Source organism: Nymphaea colorata, chromosome 5 (genome assembly GCF_008831285.2).
Source record: "Nymphaea colorata isolate Beijing-Zhang1983 chromosome 5, ASM883128v2, whole genome shotgun sequence".
Taxonomy (NCBI): Eukaryota; Viridiplantae; Streptophyta; class Magnoliopsida; order Nymphaeales; family Nymphaeaceae; genus Nymphaea; species Nymphaea colorata.
The window spans coordinates 1,039,758-1,061,254 of NC_045142.1; the positions used below are offsets into that span (position 1 = coordinate 1,039,758).

Below are 21,497 nucleotides of genomic sequence, written 5' to 3' on the forward strand. Positions count from 1 at the left end.
GTCAATAAGGATTGAAGTTATAAGAAAATTAGAGGGCGGATATATAGAAGTGTCACTTTAATTGCATTTTCGAGTGAATCGAGTGATTAAACTCACTTGGCCTGATCCAACCATTCACAACCAAAGTAGTGATATTGGCCTAAAACGTACTTCTATAATGCTTATATACATCATCAATTAAGTTCCATCTTTTTCTAAATAAAGTAATTCGAGCATCTAGTTTTTCGTATACTTCTCAAAATTTATGGAACTTTTTTTTTCCTCATGTCTTATGTAAGGATCCATCCCAAACTCTCAAGTATTTGAACCAACTCCATTGCTTATTCAGTTCATCAAGGTTGAGAAATGGGAGACCTAGTAGTAGATCATTTAGACTTTCATAGTCCATTTGACAACCAAAACAGTATGCAATTGTTTTATGAATATGACCCAATATAGGGATAGGTACATGAACACCTTAAAAGGCGTTCGGTCAATCTATTCTATTTTGTAGGATAGATTTATGGAACAAATTGTAACTATTTCATTTGCTAAATGGGCCCTTAGGTCTCATCCTATCTCAAGCTGATCGCGCAAGACTATTCTTTAGTGTTCATGACATACACACCGACGTTAAAATCCACCTTCTAAAGGCAATGCATGCATAGAAGAACCTCAAGTCTGAACATTGAACTTACACTAAATACCAACCATAACTGCTTTAGGTCCCTTATTTAATTTAGTAGATCCCAACCCGACCTGATCCGCTTTGGTTCACGTAATAAAAAGGGTAGAAACTAGGACAACTATTTGTACTACCTAGGGCAGCCAGCTGGATTTTGAACCCCTCATCCCTTCTCAAAATGATCAGTAGGAGTAGGAGACTATTTTTAAGTGTGTTTCCGTCGTCTCAAGCATCAATTTTATTTCTCCAATAACATCTATATGAAAAGGCAACCTCTTTCTACAATGAAAAGTAAAAAAGGCTTGACAGTTGATGGCTGAATACATGTTTGAGTGACAACCAAAATTATGCAAGAAACTATACTTTCAGGTGTGGGAATGTCTTAAAACCAAACTTCTTATATGATTTTACCGCACTTATGGGAATAGAAAAAGAGATGGATCTCATTGTGCCCCCCCTGTCTGCTCAGCTATACTATATGCCCCTTTAGGGAGAAAGTTGAGAGAAATAAAAAACCAACCAACCTTAAAATGACTTGTTAGTGATAGTGCTTCCACCATAGTTGTTCAACAAAGCTTTACAAATTGTCCCTTCTAAGCTCAAACTCTTTATGAGTGACCCATGGATCTACTCCAATCTTTGGAGCAAATTCATCATGAAACAATAGTTCTAGTGTTTGATAATCCTCACATAATCTTTTAGACAGACTCATTGGACGCTTACAAGTTTCTTGCTGCCAAATGACCCTTATATGTTTTATGTATCTCCGAATCAGCAACTGCACCCAGCCTGGTTCCAACAGTGGTGTTGAGCTAAAGACCTTGGACTGACTTTGCTCAACTTTCCATTTCCACATTTAACGTATAATATGTCATACTAATGACAAATGAGTACTTATATGCCTAAACTCTCCACTTATTTTCCTTTTAAAAAAGAATATCAGTGACCCTTCTAGAGAAAATTGTGTTCATGCCTCTCTTCCTAGTAGTTAATCTCCTTCTCGCTTCAATGAAAGTGACTTATGATATGAAATCCTTGCCGACAAAAACGTAGGAATGTCAAAGGCTGAGATACATTGACTAAATAATGTGAACACGAGCAAGAAGGCTAATACGATATCACATCGCGGCCCACTCTTTGGACCTTGTTTGTTTCACACACTTTCCTGTTAAAATATGTCGTGTTCTACCGAAAAGAGAAAATATATATTGTCCGAAACAATAGATACAAGAAAACATGTGGAAACCAACCCATGGACTCAGTAAGAAACTAATGGGGCCTTCGTAAAGTTGGTTCTCATTTCTTGCGAATACCAAGCCCAACTCCTCCATCCAGAGACCGGTTGACAATTTTATCGAGAAAGAGATGTCCCACGTTGACTCAAAAACACAAGCGTGGATGAGGCACAGTTTGGTAGCGCGTTTGTTTTGGGTACAGAATTTTATAAGCATCATTGTTGTGTTAATGTTTCATGAATTTGAGACATATTCATCGAATACTGGACATGAGATTGATAGGTTCGGCCTAGACCTTTTCTTATGTGGTAAAAGATACAAAATTAGTATTAATAAGTGGAGTGAAAAGTGAAAACTTCAAATTTTAATTTCTTAGAAAAGCCTGGTTGATAATTTATCTTAAAAAAAAAAAGTTTGCAAGTAAATGCAGGTAAATTTTGTTGGACGGACAAGAATTCATCCACATTTACAATAAACTTGTGTTAAATCGGTCTACTTTTAAAATATAAATTAAAAAAATGAAAAATAAACCGAACCTGTTTTCATTTTAGGAAGTGGCTGACTCCAAATCCACTGACTAGTAAACCCTAGGATCTAGAACTTTTTGTCTCTGAAGAAAAAGCCTCACCAGTCCACACCGGTTCAACTTCATCGTCGCCTTGCTGACGGTGTAAAGTGCAAACGGTAAACCTTCGATAAAACGTTGACTCGGAAATTTGATCCCCGAGTGAGTTTTTGCCACTTGGATAAAGCAATAGTTGGATAAGCCAGACTAGTGACAAGAAGTTCGATTTTTTTTATCTCGGACATGTGATTCGCTTTTGGATCCATACGGCGGACCGCATTTGTCCCAAGCACCAGACTTACGGGATAAGAAAGAAGGTCGGGCCATGCTTTTAACGCTGCGGGGGGGCCCAACTAAAAGGATCAAACGCTGGGGGTTGACTTTTTTCATTGGGTATGAACCCATGAGACCGAGCCAAGGGACACCACTGTCGCGCATGTGACCCTTCTCACTCTTCCCACCTGAACGCTTCCATAGACCCTAGATCCGGCCAACGCGGCCGACAGACCTGGGTCCTACCTTCTGCCCTGTTGCTGTTTGACCAGTTAAGAGTCAAATCTTGATCCCGTTTTAAAGTAAACTTTACATGTCGCCAATTCTGGATGTTACTTCTTTAAACTATCAATAGTAAGTGTGTGACACTTAGTTCATAGGAGTCTCGCTCCCAACCCCGATCCCAAAACAATCTTGGACCCTAAGAGCAGAGAGATATAGCCTGTTAGGAAGCAATTTTAGAGAGAAAATTTGATCATGAACTCTCTTGATGGCAGCAACTAAGTTCTATAATTGCAGTCAAGTGCACTGAGTACGGGACATTGATATGGATCTAAAATGGGCACCCCATATGATTAGGCCTAAGTACAACACATGATAAATAAAATTTTTATGAAAGATTACACAGGCTGCGGTGGGCAATTGCCCACACCAGCCCCATGATAGCTCCGCTACTGGCCAAGTGGTAGAGCCAAAAACATTTGAATGAGGGCATAATAATTTAAATTGCAGCTTCTATGGGCAGGCCATATATAAGTAAGTAAAATTACATGAGTATTAATGTGAAAATATACAGTTTATGTGAGAATGGTGCAGGCAATTGCCCACACCAGCCCACATATGCCATCCTTATCCATTGGTAAGTTATTGATGAGATCTTTGTGATTGGTCACGAACTATATTATGTTCATTTATATATGCCATCCTTGAGTAGAAACCATGGTAATCTTCTATCTATCATTTCAAATTTATTGGACTTCAACGACTCACATTTTTTAATATTAACTTAGTTCATATATATTTAGTCGATTTTGATAAAGAAAAAGAAAAAAGATCCCCTTGTTAGATTCTGATTTATATCCAAGTTTAATATGAAGAGAAGATCTAAACCAATTATGTAAATTTGTAACAAGTCTTGTCCCTAATAGATCTTAAAGCTCAAGTCCGAGTTTGGGATTAAATCGGAATTCATTTTTTTGTTAATAAAGGTAGGAAGCCCAACACAATGGGGAGAAGAGTCCGATCATTGACCCAAGGTCATCCGAAAATGGCAAAAAATATATGGGTAATTTAAAAAGAAGGAAAAGGAGGTGCTGCATGGAATTAGTTTTTTTCTTTTGAGTGATTATGAATTTCATGGAATTAACGAGGGGGCACAGGATATTTTTTCGTCGCCAGAGGGGACAATCTTATCCGGCCGGCCAGCCTATGGTCCCCCAACCCGTTTGACCAGGGCGAAGATCGGACGTCCGAAACGCGACAAGGCGAGGGAATCTGCGGCTGAGAAAATCCCAAAAAAAGTCCCGTATGTCGACCAATGAGGAAAGAACTTGTGGTTGGTTTGAGGGAAGGGCCGTCATAATTGGCCGAACTGTCTAAAGGAGGCTCCGAACTAAACATATCCAGAGAGCCGGCTGTGGTTTTCAGAATTTACATGAAACAGCCTATCAACTGCGGCGTATGATATTTTCTCCGGTTCTTTTTTCTTTTTTTGTGATATTGTGTTTTGACTTGTAGTGATCTATTGCTTTCATAGTTTTAGATATATGACATATTTATCGATCTCAATTGGAAATTCAGTGGTTCACGCATGCGTGTATGTATCTATCTTTTCAGACTAAATTCATGTTGTTTAGGCTTTAGTTGTGGCTATCATATTACTTTTATGTTTTATGTACTCCAAAAGACGACAAGTGTGACATTTGAGTTGAAAAATGTATTATAAACTTGTCAAAGCCTTGAAACAAGCCTCAAGTTTGTAGGTATAAGGGTACTACTTTAGAGATATTTACAATATATGACAAAAAATTATGTCCCAACTGTGACGTTCTACACTTTAACAAACATCTTTCACTCATACTGTATGTTTCTTTCTAGAAATAATTGCTTCTTCATTCCTCAAAATTGGGCAAAATTTGGGGCGACGCAGAGTCGTCTCTGTGGCCCAACATCTTGCTTCGTAAAGCCATCAGGAATGGACAGCATTAATGCAAGTAGTAAGAACGAGACTCTTTAGAAACCCATAAAATTTACTTTTTAGAGTACTTAACTAAAACTTAAATTTATGAATCAAAATATTTAATTGTTATTTTAATATGCATGATTATAATAAGACATTGTATAATATCAATGAAGTTAATCGTCTGCTAAATGTTGTCATATGATTAAAAATCAAAAAGTCTTTAGCCAGAAGGACATCACATCAGTAATATTTGATATTGTAATGACCATAGGGTTCTAAGTTCTAACTTTGGTCAATTTTGTGAAGAATCTACAATCAATATCGCGAGTACCAGACAAGAATGGCGCAGACTTTATGAAAAGTTGGACAAAAAAGATAGGTAAAAAAATCGTAGCATTAAGATATCTGAAATATATTCAACATACTTTATAACATGTAGACAAACCGGTAAACACAAAGTATTTGATGTCAGCGCGACCACGTGATATTCTGTATGCTTCCTCCCCATGATTCCCTAATTCATAAAGCAAGTTGAAAAGCATTGAAAACTGGAAAAAAAATCAAAAGTAAGAGGAATGAGAAAAACTCTTATATTATACGGTATGAACAGGTTGACTAAATGTGTAGGGTCTCTGCCTTTCCCATGTTCAGCCTGCAACCTTTGCCTGCAATGATTGAAAGAAAAATGTCTTGCTGCCATAATTTAATGGGTTGGAGAATCCAAATACATTAGATTTGGTCCGTAGCGGAACTACATATAGGCTGGCGTGGGCAACGGTTCGCGCCAACAACAAAATTTTTATTTATTTTTACGTATTTTTACATATATTTCTTACAATTACTTACTTATTTATATATGCTGTACCCCTTTAAAGAAAATGATAATTTCTATAGCAGTGGTGGATCTGATACTACCATCTTTATTTCTTGTGCAAAGAACCATCTAAAACACTATTAATGGCCTCGTAAGAAAAGTCTGAAAAGATGAGCAACCAGCCGCCCTGTCTTACGGCCATATAACTAAAAGGAAAAGTCTTTTGATAAGCTCCGCCTGCCATGCCTTACCACTTAAGCAGGTCAACACAAACTTCTTATAAATTTGAGAGAAAGATCTAAATTTAAGATCTTCGCTTTAATTCCATTTTAGATTTCCTTGTCGTAAATTCAAGTTTATAGATGATTTTACTACACAAGAAAGAGCTTCCATGTGCATTGTTGATTGATATGAATCGTTTCTAAATGCATTAATTCTAAAAAAAAGAAAAGAAAAGAAAAGAAATTCGAAACCTTTAATTCTATACCAAAGCGGACGGAAAATCCGGAAAAAATTGCGAAAGATATCAAAATAAATCCGGGACACGTTGTCCGGCATCAAGGGAGGAGATATCTCGAACACTTTATGTGGGGAATCAAACGTTCTCAAATACACTTTCAGGCATCAACTTGGCCACATGGTTGAATTGATTCCATAAGTCCTCCAAAATCTTGGAGATCTAAACACGAGTCACGCCTTTTTAGGTGTTTTGGATCTGACCCGATCCGACCCACTTGCAAGAAGTCTAGGGGCCAAAAAAAAAAATTCTTCCGATAATAAAATGGGCGGAGAGACCGCCACCACGGTGACACGTCAGACAAAAATATCGCGAGTTCCGATTAAAACGTTAAGAATCAATATGATATTGTGTCTTACAAGTTAGTAACGACATACAAATGTACGTAAGGCAGTCGGAAAAATTCCTTTTTCCCGTCGGTTTCAGTAAAAAAAATTGTTATTTTTTGTGTTCCTTTCGCCCCCATTTCTTACATATCCTCTTAGGTTACTTTAGAATATGTGATATTAAATATCGACATATTAGAATGCTGCTATGTATTCTTAAAATGCTAGGTATTTAATATCGGATAGCTTTCATGTTTGGCATATATATATCATTTTCGGTAATGATTTGAAACTTTTTGCTCCATATATTTTAGTTCTGTATTTGTTTATGCATAGAAGTTTTCTTGATGTACAAACATGATTAAAAACAACAGTTAAAAGATTTTATTTATGAGACTAAAGTTTCAGAATTGTTATACGATCATTTTCTTGAGAGAACTTTTCATAGAATTTGAATTAAAGTTCAACTTTTCAGTAAAATACTAGCAATTTCGGGAACTTACCGCGAGAATTTGCCCGGCGTTATTTTTCTCAGTTTAAACTTTAAAGTCGTCGTCAGCAGTCCCAGTGGTGGTACTTTTTGCTCAACTCACACGAATGCTTTTCTCATACACATTTCTACTCAAGCACTGAAAATTTGGCCTAATTTTAAAACACGCATTCTCAAAATCTTTAATTCAAATAACGGAAGACGAACGTCAAGTAGGAAGTCATATAGCTTAACCTCTTTGCACAATTTAGATTCTAAACTTTGCACTACCCAACATCTTGCTATTTGTGGGAAAACAACGAAATTGAATGTAAAGTTTTTTTAGTGAATAGCAAGTTTCCAATTTATTGTTTGGAAAAGAAGCTCAAAAGCCCTCACATTCTTTTATCTTAGGATTTTGAGTTATTTCGGCATTAGAAAAATCAATGGTCTACCATTTAATTTGGATGCTTCAGCGATATGAATCAAACTAGAGACCAACATTAAAGAAGCCCCTAATCGGTTCAGCCAATGAACTAAATCATAGCTATTGTCGACAGTAAATTTTAAAAGCATCACATGCATGGAGGAGAAAATAAAAGGAGTGCAGTGCACCTTGATTTAAATACATCGAAAAGCGAGGTTATAAATGAATTTTTTGCACGTTGAGTGACGTAACTTCGTCCTCATACCGTGCTGCGGCTGAAGCCACGTCATCATCTCCGATCGTTAAATTCCCACTGCGAGTGAGACGAGCAACGCGAACTCTCTCTCTCTCTCTTTCTCGCTCGCTAACAGCTGGTGGTCAAAGTCGACGAGTTGGTTCCCACGCTGAACTTCCCGCCTCTAATCACCTTTACAGAAAGATATAAACAAGCCTTTTTTCTCTCTCGTCACGGATTTCTCTCACCGCCCTCTCCTTCTTCTTCTTCAGCGCAAGGATCAAATTGCTGCAGCTACTGGTTGTTTTCGAGTGTTACGTTTGAGCTTCTCCTTTTCCTCTTCCCCGTCCTCCGCTTCCTTCCGCTTATTCTTCGTATCGTTCCTCTCGTTTCTCTTTTGCTTCTCCTTGTGCCTTGGATCTTGCTGTGGCGGCGGGGGAGAAGCGGCCATGGGAAGTTGCTGGAGTGCGAGGATCAAGGCGGAGAGTCCGTCACACTGCGTCCTGGACACAGGTGACTTCGACGTCTCTCTCTTTCTCTGTCTCTTTCCCTCGCTCACTCGGATGCGTCGAGTTCGTTTGATTTCTGGGCGAATGGTTAGGACCTTCGCTTTTTACTTGTTTAGAGTTCGTGGATTCTGTTGGACTCTTCTGAAATTGGTGGTGCGCTTGCCGTGACGGTCATCGGAGTTGAGATTGTTTCCATTTTTTGTTTTTGCTGTCGCTGAGTTTTTGTTCGTATTTTTGTGCTTCTAGGGTGTGTACATATTCCTAATTTGGGGATTGTAGCTAAAGTTTCTTTTTTCCCCTCTTTTTTTTTTTTGGGTGGGGTGGGTTGGGGGTTGGGGTGGGGAGGGGTGGTGGTGCTGAATGCTTTGCAAAACGTCTACCTAAAGTTTTAGCTCAGGGAGAGAACCGTAGGATTTTGAAAATCAGGACCGAAGTTCTGATTGCGAGTGATGTATGTTGTTGTTGTCCGAATTTGGTCGATTACCCTGATTTCTGTGCGAATGCGAAGAGAAGTTTGATCGTTAACGGCGTCCTTGGAAATTTCTCTCCGGCTTATGTTTTTTCCCCGAATTTTTCTTTTCCAGATTCATTGTTTCCATGTAGAAGCCACCGAAATTTTCTTTTCCTTGCATGTTGTTGTACACCTCTTTGTTGTTTGCTGAAGTAATTCCTTGTTGATTCTTCTATCTTCAGTGCCCCTTTTGTTAAGTTGGTACTCTTTAATAGCTGTAGAAAATCTGACATAAGTTTAGCATCAGAGGGATGTCGGTTGCGGCACTATTTCTGCCGTTTTTATATCATCCAGTAAGAAGCCTTTACTAATATGGTTTTAATCGTCTATTGTACCATAGTCGTCATTTGTGGGCATGCCATTTGGGTCAAGCAGTTATAGTTTGGCTGGTTTTGCTTGTTAATGCTTATCTGCATGAGGCATTGTTGTGTATTATTGTGATTTTTGCACAAATTGCTGCAATATGCTTCACATGCTGATGAATTTCCGATTAGATGCTAAGCAGCTAAAGTCATGTTCCTATTTTTATGTTACACCGTTCACTAGTGTGCCTTTTTCTTAAAAAATTCTTTCTGAATCGTGCTCTATTTCTCTTTTTCTCATTGAACTTTCGCTTTTAATCTGGTTCAGCTTACGATCCTTTTCCGGTGGTAATTTATGTCTTTCTTTTTTTCTTCTGTCGTTTCTATATTTATGGTGTAATTTGGTTTTCTTGTTGAAGGGGGCTCATCAAAGTATTCTGGAAAGGATGGGCCTGACCATGGAACTCTCAGCAAGTTTCCGTCAGGATCAGTGACTGCACCTCAAACTCCCAGAAGCGAAGGGGAGATCTTACAAGCCTCAAATGTCAAGAGCTTCACCTTTTCAGAGCTCAAGGCTGCCACCAGAAACTTCCGTCCTGATTCTGTTCTAGGAGAGGGGGGATTTGGTTCAGTCTTCAAAGGCTGGATTGATGAAAATTCTTTCACTGCAACCAAGCCTGGCACTGGCATCGTCATTGCTGTCAAGAAACTTAACCAAGAGGGATTTCAGGGTCACAGAGAATGGCTGGTGAGACATATAGCCTTTGTTATCTTGTAATTTGCCTTTTCAACAGAATAATTTGTGGCATGCTCTGGAAACAAGTTTTAGCTGAAGTTGCAAAACTTTTTATTATGCATCTATTTGCGGTATTAGTTGTGCTTATATCAATTTTCTGTTTTGAAATCTGTAGGCAGAGGTGAACTATTTGGGGCAGCTGTCCCACCCAAACTTGGTGAAATTGATTGGCTATTGCTTAGAAGATGAGCACAGATTACTTGTTTATGAGTTCTTGCCTCGGGGAAGTCTAGAACATCATCTTTTCAGGAGTGAGTTTCTAGTATTAATTCCTTTTTGCATTGGATATGATTTAATATCAGCTTGGTTGCAACTGAAGTCTTAGTTCTAGCCTTCTAGGGCCTGTTTTCAAAGTTATAACTAGAAATTGATTCTTGTTCTAATCGAAGAATAGGCCACATTTTGCCTATCAAAAAGGAAAAAAAGGAAAAAAAAAAAGTCTGTAATCTGTATTTGGTAGATGGCATTACACGTGTGATTGTATTTAGCAAAAGTCATTGACAGCTCTCATTCTCTCTCACTCTCTCACTTTTTTTCTTTTTTAAAACCTTTTAATATATTCTAATGCTTCCAGAGTGATGGTTTTATACTATGCTTGCTCCATTTTTATACTCTGCTTGCTCCATGATTAAATCTCTTTGACCATTTAGATTTTTAGCAGTTGTTGGCGTTCATGTATCTCAACTATGTTCAACTGGAACTTTGTAACCTCTGGAACTGATTAATAATTGGCATATACTCAACCTGAGCATCATGCCATTTTAATCATTGGAAAGTACTCAACATGAGCATCATGCCATTGGAAGAAGAGATTCCTCATGTGCATCAGCTTAATTTTGTCGTTTTGACACATTCCATAAAAGTTTTTTAATGATTCAGGATGGTATATGGCCATGCATGTTTTGAACTCGTGTTCTGTTGGAAATTGTACTTCTTCATCTATTGATACTGTCAGAACGCAGTTTCAAATGTTTGACATGATTTTTGTTTCCTCCTGTTCTGCTTTTAGTGTTTGATGTTTTCTCCTTTTTGTATTGCTTGGTTTCTGTCAGAGTAGGATAACAGTGATGGAGTTTGGCTTGCAAGTTAGAGGAAGAATATCTTTGAATTTATCATATGTTCTGATGTTGTAGGGGGCACATACTTCCAGCCACTTTCTTGGCATCTTCGAATGAAGGTTGCTCTAGGAGCTGCTAGGGGGCTCGCCTTTCTACACAGCTCTGAAACGAAAGTGATTTATCGTGATTTTAAGACATCAAACGTTCTGCTTGATTCGGTACGAGCTTCTATAACTTCACCTTCAACCTTAATGTGTACGTTAATTAATTGGGTTTCACCATTTGTATGTTTGTATATCTTGTTCTTGTATGTTTCTTTAATTCTTGCATCAGCTTGCACTTTCGGACCTTGTTGTCGATTTTCAACTTTTATTTGGCTATGCACAGAATTACAACGCTAAACTTTCTGACTTCGGGCTGGCAAAAGATGGTCCAACCGGTGACAAGACTCATGTTTCCACAAGAGTTATGGGAACATATGGATACGCAGCTCCTGAATACTTGGCAACAGGTATCATTTAGCATTGAAGAGAGAGAGAGAGAGAGAGAGTTTTTCTAATGGGGTTTTGTTCAATTTTCAGGTCATTTGACTACAAAGAGCGATGTATACAGCTTTGGGGTTGTTATGTTGGAATTGTTGTCTGGACGACGGGCGGTTGACAAGAACCGTCCTTCTGGGGAGCACAATCTTGTAGAATGGGCCAAGCCCTACTTAAGAAGCAAGCGTAGGCTGTTCCGCATTCTGGACGGGAGGCTCGAAGGCCAGTTTTCCATGAGGTCCGTTCAGAAGGCTGCTACACTCACACTCCTCTGTCTATCTTCCGAGCCCAGGTTGCGGCCTACCATGGCTGACATTGTAATAGCACTGGAGAAGGTACAGGAAGCACCACCACCTCCATCCAAAGGCCCTCAATCTAATCAGAGGACAGGGCAAGAACGGAACCCCAGGGAGCCAGTGGTTCAGAAGAACCGCCGGTGGTCCGACGTTACAAACGGCGGAAGAGTTCCATATCCAAGGCCTTCAGGCTCACCACTGTATTCATAGAAAGGAAAAGGAAGACCGCGGCAGCGACATTTGAAGGAGCAAAACTTGGCAATGCTGTTGTATTCTACTACAGCTTTATGCACCAAGCTGGACTGCTGGTGGCGATGATTAAAGCATCACGTTGCAGTCGGAGCCCGATGTTTCTCTTCGATCTTTGCCGCTATATCTGGAATTTGCTCTCAAATTGGTAGCTAGAGAAATCAACAATGTTTGATGAGAGGTCTTTATACTTCTTTGCATCTTTCCCCTTATGGGGTGTGGAGGAGAGGCCTGAGGGGTTTCTGCCCGGTCGGCTATTTGGGGTTTCCGTTCGTTTGTTGTACTTGGTGCTTGCCTAATGCTGTAATCTTTTAATATGTTTCATCGCCCTCACTTGGGGGATGCGATTGTGTGTATGTATTTTTGCACAAATGTTAATCATCATTAACGGAATGAATTCATAGTATCAAGATCACAAAACATGTTTCTTTTGTGGACATGCTGCCTCCATTTACTGGAGGCTGTTTGTGGACTAAGGCCGGCCTGAGAAGTGGTTGGTGATGGTATTGTTGTTTCCCGATTGCGGAGAGGAAGAATATCATTGGGAGGATGAGAGGGAGAGGGGGCGGTGGTGTTTGGCCCCAATTATTGAAGTTGCCAAACCTCATTGTCTGGGCAGTTGTCACTTGTCATCAAGTAGATTGACGAAAGGGAAGGTCCTCATAACTCACAAGCCTCGTTTGAAAAGGTTGCGTTGGTTGGGTGGCTGACCACCTCCCCTTTTTCCCTTATCAGCAGATATCGGAGGCCGTGAGTCACGGGGTGTTGTGGGAGCCACGCCTCAGAACTTCGTCCTCTTTAATGGCGGGTTGGTGCCATGGTGACCTACAGTTGCAGTCATAGCTTGTTAGCCGCAGGTGGACGTTCTGCTTGAACAATAAATAGAGAAACCCAGTTTAGGTGGCTTTCATGTCATGTTCTACAACCGGATAAGCTCCGCTTGGCCCCTTCACTCCAAACCCAATCTTTGCCCTTTCACAGTTCGGATGGGTCAGGGTCAGCTTTTATATATACATATGGAACAGTGTTCCATTATATATATAAACAATGTAGTGTTCCGTGATCTTGCTTCCATAATTGGAACAGATTGATTGGATATTATGACCGTTTCTGGTGTTATTTGGTATGAACGATACTATGTAAATGTCCTATGAATATGCCTTAATGATTGAGTAGATTCGTGAAACAATATAACTAGCGGTATATGAATCTACCTCAATCTATGGATAAGTTCATAGGAGACTCATAGAGTGTCTTTACTATCAAACGCGCCCTTTAGAGATCATTTGGCACTCGTAACAGATTGTTATTCTGCCTAAAAGTTGACGCAGATTCATGAAACATTGTATTACCGAGTTCCATGAATTTGTCTTAATTTTTAGCGCAGTTTCACTGGACAATAGTAGTTTGTTACTGCTGCGACACAGCCTCATGGACAATACTGTGAGAAAACTGTAGCGATAAAATAGTAGGATTACCTAATCTAGTCTCTTCAACTTGGCACCTTTTACGTTTCCTTCTTACCATCTGCTCCACACTTGCAATGGCAAGATCTAGGTAATTCAAAGCATCCGACGCACTTGAACCTCATTAGTTAGCCACCAAGATATCACAGAAATATAAGTTGGAGTTTTCTATAATTAAGAGCAAATGACAAACCCGTAGGCAAGACTTCCAAAAACATTTCTAAGAAAAGCTAGCTTACTGTAATTTGAATGGAGACCCACATGGGAGATAATTCTTTCAGGCTCAATGTCTATATTAATTAAACTTCATTAATTCCTAAAGAGGTTGGATACGAAGTAAAGAAGCTCCAGAATTCAACGCGTTTCTTAGAATAAACAGGTAAGTGTGCTTGTCTGAGAAATTTTAAAAAGAAACTTCAAATGCTAATAATTACTCAAGGAATTATTGGCCTTTCAGTATGTGAAATGCCATGCAACCGTCGAATTCTTTGGATGTGCATGTTTCCTTTTCCTTTTTCTCTTTCTCTCTCTTTCCATAATGGCTTTAAGATTTCTATCAATGCGATGCATGTGAAATAATAGTTCCTTTTCTGGTGATATCTCTCTACTTTTTGTGCTTAATTCAAAGGAGTGACTTGTGAACTTCACCAAGTTGTAGGGATATCACGCGTTTGGTGCTACATTAAAGGGCACATTGCGGCCGCAAAGGGAAAGCTATGGGTATTGATTTTCTCTGGACTGGGGGACTCCAAAGGTTCAATCAAACAGTTGGTGATGGAGGTCTTTATTTGAACTGGCCTTCCTTTTCCAGTGTTGTGATGTGAACTTGGACCAGCATGGTCTGTCTTCTTCTAGCTGTTTTCTTTCTAGGCTCTCAACTTGCACTTGGGTCGAGAGACTTTGTTATAACTTTACTTTTAGTTTTGTGACTCGCAATTGCGTCGAGAGACTTTGTTATAACTTTACTTTTAGTTTTGTGACTCGCGCTCGAGTCGAGAGACTTTTAGTTCCGAGGTCGAGAGACATCGCAAGTCAAGCATAAACCCATCTTCACCATTAAATTATTGAGTATTGTTCCTAAGATTGGTCCAGATCAATGATTTTTTTTTTTCCAGCAAACTTGACTAGGACTTCTTCCTCCATAAAACGTGTGCACTTTAACACGATGTGACACATTGGTTATAGTTAAGAGCTCGAAATTTCTAGCTAAGCGGTAATGTTACATTAAATTTTAAATTTAAAGGGGCACTTATATGTAAAAACATAAAATAAAATTAATGAAGTTTGTGTATGTAACTAAAACAAATTCCATGGATTGGCATGGATACTTACCCACAATCTGGGTCCTACAGTATGAGAAAATGATTCTTCATTGGCAATAGAAAAAAATCTTGCCAATAAATGTAAAAAGAGTTAGTTAGTCATGGGACAATAACAAATAGATTGAGGTAGGTTGATGGAGAGCAATATGTTATAGTGTTCCATTAATATGCTTGGTAGAGATTCATGGAATTGTTTGTTCCTGTTCCCATTGTCCAACGGCTCCTTTACTAACTAGCTTTTATTCTACCATGACGTTATGTTATCATAATATGTTGGAAAGACACTTCTAATGCAACATTTTTTTGGAAGACATCGTAGTGTTATCGTTATATCGGTAGAAACAATGATTTTGCTTGTCTTTTTACTACATTTGCTGCAAAAATGTTGAAACCCATTTAAGTATTCGAATAATTTTCCTCAAAATGCTTATTCAGCAAGGAGTGAAGCCAGGGTAAGGAGCACTATTTATAAAATTTTAAATTTTTGAAAGGAATCAATATGTAAATGAGAAATTTTTTTCTAAAGTAACGATATGAAAAGTGAAATTTTTTGTGGGTTTGTATAGGCAATTGCCCACACTGTGCCCACACCTGCTTCTCTGGGCACTCTGCCTCTTTCATATCCGTCGACACCCCTTGATAAATTAGTAAAGTCTCTTAAGAAAGTAATTTTAAACTTTAAGTCATTTCTGTTAAGAAGAACTTGAAATGCAGCATATATCTGCACACATCATTCTCATATAACTTTTTTTTTTTATTTAAGCTAAAAACCAATTTTTACAATATTACATTGCTCTACATGTGTGGCATCAAGAAAGAGAACAAGCGAGCTATAAAAATTGGGGCTACACAAATTTGCACCAAGTAATCATCAAGTTGACCTGATGACTTGTAGTGGCTCCAATGGATGACGCTTTCTGCTACTTTAAATACTTAAAGTTTCAAGGCAAGGGGTTGGATGGGAGTCTCGACTCTTTCCCGAATGGTGGGTCTCCTCGCTCACTCACCAGGGAATAATTAAGTCTTCCATTTGAACATTAATATCTAGGCACATGCATCTGCCCTTTAATTATAGTGCCTTAGCATATGTTTGGTTGCATATACGCTCAAACAAAACATTTTCATCATTGGACACTTTGTCTTGTTCCCCGCTTTCCATTCCACCAAATAAGTGGAAGGATTCATACCCATTATTCAATGCAAAAATGACTCTTGTTTGTTTCCACTGCCGATCTAAGTCCTCCTAAGAGAGATAAACATAAAGGCCTCTTTGGTCGATATCCTTAAATGTTGAAACATAGTTTTGCTTCCAAAATGACATTTAAGCCGTGTTTTAATGCCTACTTTAAACTCGTTATGAAGATGGCTAATGCTATATATCGACCGGCTGTCTCTTTCCTAGTAACCATTTTCACGTAGGGAAAGGGGGAGATACCTCAAAGAGGCCGAAGGCGCTGCCCCTTTCCCTTTACTTCCAAGGTCCAGGATTGTTTTGGGATCTATCGAGACTTAGGTGTGCGGTGCAACACTTGTTAACTAAAGTGTCACATATCCACTGTTTGCAATTAGGAAGCAAACTGATGACTGAACTTTAATCAGCATGTCAATCCAATCGGCTAAGCTGTGACAACCATTTTGATAAGACCAAGGGCTAAAAAAAACAGATTCTGTCGTACACAAAAACCGGGTTCAAAAAGGAACCCATAATCCAACATATAATAGGTGAACACAGTTAAATCAAGATGTTTGAAAAATCAACTTTTGACAAAGCACCATTTTAAAAAAGAAGTGAATAACCTCTCTCCTTCCCCCTGGCAAATTTTTTTAAAAAGAAGACTCTAACACCTAAAACATCGGTTAGGAGCAAATGGTAGAAAACTTAGAAAAAGGTGGAAGACATGCATGGGCGCAAAGTTAGACTACCAAAAAAAAAAGGGTCAAGGGAGCCCAGATCAATAGCCAAGAAGGCGACCAGCTGGCTCCTGTGATTTGGGTAGTGGTAAGGGCAGCGGCAGAAACCCCAGAATTTGTTGTTAGGAGGGTTGAATTGTAGTTTCAAAATTTTAACAGGTGCTGAAATATTAATTTTTTCAAAATTTAATATAAACTAAACAAAAAATTGGTAAATACATGAAATTAAAAAAAAAAAATTGAGGGGGCTCAAGAGGCTTATGGACGTGCAACTTGTAAAATCATGTTTCTTCAATACAAAAATGTTCTTCCAACGCCTTCATCACCATGCATTTTTCAAATACTTTAAAGCCGTTTTTTTTTTTGTTGAAATCTGGCGTCCAAAGGTTCATAATTCTTGTCACATTAATCAAGTAGGCGACACTCAAACAATCAAATTTGCTCAAAACAACTGCAAAGATTCATCTAGTGGCAAGGAAGAGACACATTGCCAGTTAACATATGTACCTTGTTTGGCTGGCTGGATGAGAAAGACGTGGGCAGTTCGATTCGAATGGGTGCTGGACTACTGAGCTTTTTGAGAATTAATGTAGTTCCAAGTTAGCTGGTCGCATGAGAAAAGGCATGTGGCCAGTTTCATTTCAGTGGGCAATAGACTCCTGAGCCTTTTGAGATTTAGTGCAGTACCAAGTTGGGTGGGCGCATGAAAAATACATGTGGTCAGTTCAGTTCCAATGGGCAATAGACTCCAGCGTTTTGAGATTAAGTGCAGTACCAAGTTGGCTGGTCGCATGAGAATAGACACGTGGCAAGTTCGATTCTAGTGGGCACTAGACTTCTGAGCCTTTTGAGATTGAATGCAATATCAAGTTGGCTGGTTGCATGAGAAAAGACACATGGCCAGTTCGATTCCAGTGGATGCTATATTTTTAAGACTTTTGAGATTTAGTGCAGTACCAAGTTGACAGTTACAACTCTATGAGGGATTAGTCCCCTTAACCTTTCTAGTGGGAACTTGGGAACTCTGAACATTGAGAATTAAATGGCACTTTTGCATAATCATTTGCACCAGTTTTCAATGGATTTTAAAAATGTGTGAAGTTTAACATGGTTTCTAGAATGTTTGCGAATAGTAACAGTATGTTACTGTCTCATGCATCTAATCCAAAAATTTGTTAGGTTCATTCGACACTTCAAAAAGTGTTTTATGAATCTGCCCCATTTTTTGAGCAAATGCATAGAACAATACCAACATGTTAATGGTTCCAAACAGCCCCTTAAGAACTGTTTGACAACAGAAACATTTTGTAAATGTCGCATGAATATGTTTTAAAGATTTGACAGATTCAAAGAATATCAGAAACATTGTTCCAAACAAATTCATGGGATGCTCACAAAAGTGTCCATTTTGCAAATGACCCCTTAAGAGACAAGGTTTTTCAGCTAACACCCTTCACAATTCTCTCAATTGCCATCTCTTCACCAATTGCAATGTCCAATCTTCATTTTATAGTCTGTCTTACATATGTGGCTGAAGTATACATATTTGTGAGAGATCTCTGCTTGTCAAGTTAAACTAGTTCAAGATCTTGGGGTTGAATTTCCAAGGAATATCAAACAGAAAAAAGTGTTTGGACTTTGGTGATACATAGTTCAACACTATTAGCTTGTGGTGGTGTACCTTGATTACATAAATTTGATGACAGGAAACATTGGATTCCAAAGCTTGTTTAATCAAACATTGTCCTTTCACTATTTTGGTTCTCCGAACTTAATATCCCAACATGATTCTCCTGACCATTATTATGCCCAAGAAAACCGATCCATCAGATGGTCATTCGGCAAAAAAATTTCATGTGATAAACAAAGTTGATTTTAACCAAAAAGAAAAAAAGGGACATGCTTTTAGACGATACCACTGTGTTACACTATGTTGTGAGGTGAGCGTTCAAGGACATACAAGGGGGAAAAATGAATTACCCATAATGGAGTACAATTTCATGTCTAATGAATAATGGTTTTAATATCCAATGACAATTTAATTAAATCAGTGAATACATATATATGTATATATGATGAGTGAACGATGACTTCCGTTATCTACAGTCACCCAACCATCTAACCAAGGCTGTCTATCTAAAGCAGATGAATGGTTGAGAAAAAAGCATGGAAAAACATGATTTTCTAAAAATATGTTGTCATAAAAATATGGAAAAAGCTCGTCTTAATGACAAAAGATTAACCTATATAGTTCCTCGTCCCTCCAGCAAAAACATGATTCCTAGCACTTTATTTTAACTTCTTTTCCAATATTGCAATGAATTTTGGGGGACTCATAAGGGGTTACTTATAAGTGATTGATGATTGTCACCATTCCTTACCTTTTTATTCCTCCCCTTTTTACAATTGAAACCCAAGATGTTAGGGCGTGAGTTAGGATCCACTGTGGGACTACTAGGCCAGGTTGTTACACGATTTACAAATAAATCCGATAATAATAAGCTAAATGCATTGAATTTTGAGGATGAATAATGGCACAAACAAGAAGGAGAAAACACAACATTTTACACAACCCATGCACTAAGATGATATAAAATGTCAGCGTTTTCAGCAGCTGACCACCAAACTATTCCTTCTGACATGAAATAATTGATTACTACTGTTTTTTCCTTCCTTCGGGAGGAAATCCCATTCTTCACTGAATTCAAACTGACACTCATGAAGCATTGGCTTATCATGCAATTCTCTGCAAGAGTCCAGATTGGTAGGACTTCAAAACGAAGATGCTTCAAAGTTGAAATTGGAAATCGACCCCGAAAATCATTACTCTACATACTGTAACTGTTCCATTATCTTGCTTTTGTCCCCAAGTACTGAAGGCCAATATGAGGTCTAACAAGCACTCCTGCCTGCTAATTTCTCATGTCAATTAGATGCTTTGGATACCTTCTTATGATGGGATGTTAGCGGCAGCATCTTTCATTTGTTTCTGGAACCATTCTTGTCAAAGTTCAGACCATCGAATTACAGTGATTTCTGTCTTCTCAATGTCCCTGAATGTTCCATTGATTAATGGAATCATTTCTTTGACAAGACAGGTGGGGGGTCGGCGGCGCTTTTGAAATGACAACCCTGGCTTTTCAATTGTTTGGATTGTGATCTAGATCCACCAAGTTGGATCTACTTAATCTACGCGTTGTAACAGGTATAAGCCCTGGTAACAAGATTCAACATGGTTTGCATATATCTGATCGGACGTGGTATGTGCAGAATGTCAGATCCACCCAAAGAAAACTGATTCAATCAGAGATACAAATGTAGATCCAGACCTGAAGGTTTCTGTAAATAAAGCCATGAGTTGAACTGCCATGGATTTGGTTTATAAACAACTATATAGGATGGGTTTAGGTGCAATTCATTAGTAGGATCTACTTCAGAAGTTTCTCTGGAGGATACAGATGGATTCTGTCTGGATTTGCTCTAGCAAATCCAAGTAATTCATCAGATAGATTGGGAAGGAAACCAAACCCAGATGCCGAAATAATTAGTCAGATTTGTTAAGTTGGGTGTAGATGTGATTGAACATCAGACCAAAACTTGTTTGGAGCGATTTGCACGTGTGAGAGTTCTTTGTGCGATCACTACAAAGCATTTGAGGTTTTCAAGTGCTTTTTTTTTTTTTGCACAAAGCACTTATATGTTGAGAAATAGATTTATGGATGGTATCAAATATGCAGTATTTACAAAAAAAAGTATTTGGTTATTGGGGAACAATCAATATACTTCTAAGTCGAATAAAGATCAATGAATCCAACTCTTGACTATGCATGTTATAGTCTCTAAACTGGAATGAATTTAAAGCATATAGGCATTTCAAACTTCAACATAAGTATATTATAGATCAGTTCTGCAATTAAATTCAGATTTTATGCAGCATCTATGCAGGCAAGCCTTTACTTCTCCCCAGATCCTATAACATGGAAGCCCAAGTTTCAACCCATTTCAATAATCTTGCTTACATGCCTAATCCAGAATCTAAAAATGAACATTTTCGTACAAAGTCGAGTTTTCATTTGAATTCAGGCTCGCACTTACCCGGTCTTGACGATGGGGCCGAGTATGGGTCAGCCACAGTGACCAAAATTTTTAAGCCGGACCAGGCATTCGACGCAACCCTGAACCATGGGCTGTTCCACATTCACTTCTCATACAAAGACAAGCAAAAGAAGTTGGTAGGTGTTGATTTGATAGAGGGCATTGCATCCTGTCGTTTGGTTGCAAGCAATCAAAGACAGCCCGAGCCCTGCCCCTCTGCGCACCCTGCCACAGGTTCACTGCATTGTGCAAGCCAAGGTCTATCCAAGCCCTGTGCTCCATGAACCACTTGCAGGAACACATGCTAAGAGCTCAGAAATTAATGGAGGCTTTCTTCTTTTGTCTTCCTCCAAACCCTAGCTGCTCATTCACATTTCAATGGTAATTCTTCCTTCCCTGATCTAAGGAAGAGAGTAGCAGCAAGTTGGGCGGTGTGAAAGACAGCGTTGTCAGCGTTGGTACCGGCACCATGTCGGCTTTTTTTTTTTTTTTAATTTCAGATATAATTTATAAACATTTTTTTTTTAAGATTTCATATTGGCTCAATATTGTCACGGTAACTATGCCAACTTGATTCATATAACTTGATAATATCTCTAATCACCTGATGGATGAAGAGGGTGTTTGATTGCACTGAATGAATGTTCGTCCTGGCGTTCCTAAGAACAAGGTGAGCTGCATGACGCCACAAGTGAACAATGTAAAGCGGATGCATCCACTCGGATTGGCAAGGAGG

General features: G+C 38.7%; 1 protein-coding gene across 1 annotated transcript; it reads left to right on the top strand.

Moving 5' to 3' along the window:
- The first annotated feature begins 7,810 nt into the window (after window positions 1-7,810).
- LOC116254163 (receptor-like cytoplasmic kinase 176) lies at window positions 7,811-12,387 on the top strand. The gene is made up of 6 exons (XM_031629332.1): window positions 7,811-8,220; window positions 9,449-9,777; window positions 9,941-10,076; window positions 10,959-11,101; window positions 11,271-11,394; window positions 11,465-12,387. Exons 1-6 carry the CDS (start codon window positions 8,157-8,159, stop codon window positions 11,926-11,928), a joined length of 1,260 nt encoding a protein of 419 aa, XP_031485192.1. The 5' UTR covers window positions 7,811-8,156; the 3' UTR covers window positions 11,929-12,387.
- The last annotated feature ends 9,110 nt before the right edge of the window (window positions 12,388-21,497 follow it).

Coding starts and splice junctions, on each gene's coding strand:
- LOC116254163 (XM_031629332.1), top strand. CDS start 8,157: ATGGGAAGTTGCTGGAGTGCGAGGATCAAGGCGGAGAGTCCGTCACAC. Junction 8,221..9,448: donor ACACTGCGTCCTGGACACAG/GTGACTTCGACG, acceptor TTCTTGTTGAAG/GGGGCTCATCAAAGTATTCT. Junction 9,778..9,940: donor AGGGTCACAGAGAATGGCTG/GTGAGACATATA, acceptor TGAAATCTGTAG/GCAGAGGTGAACTATTTGGG.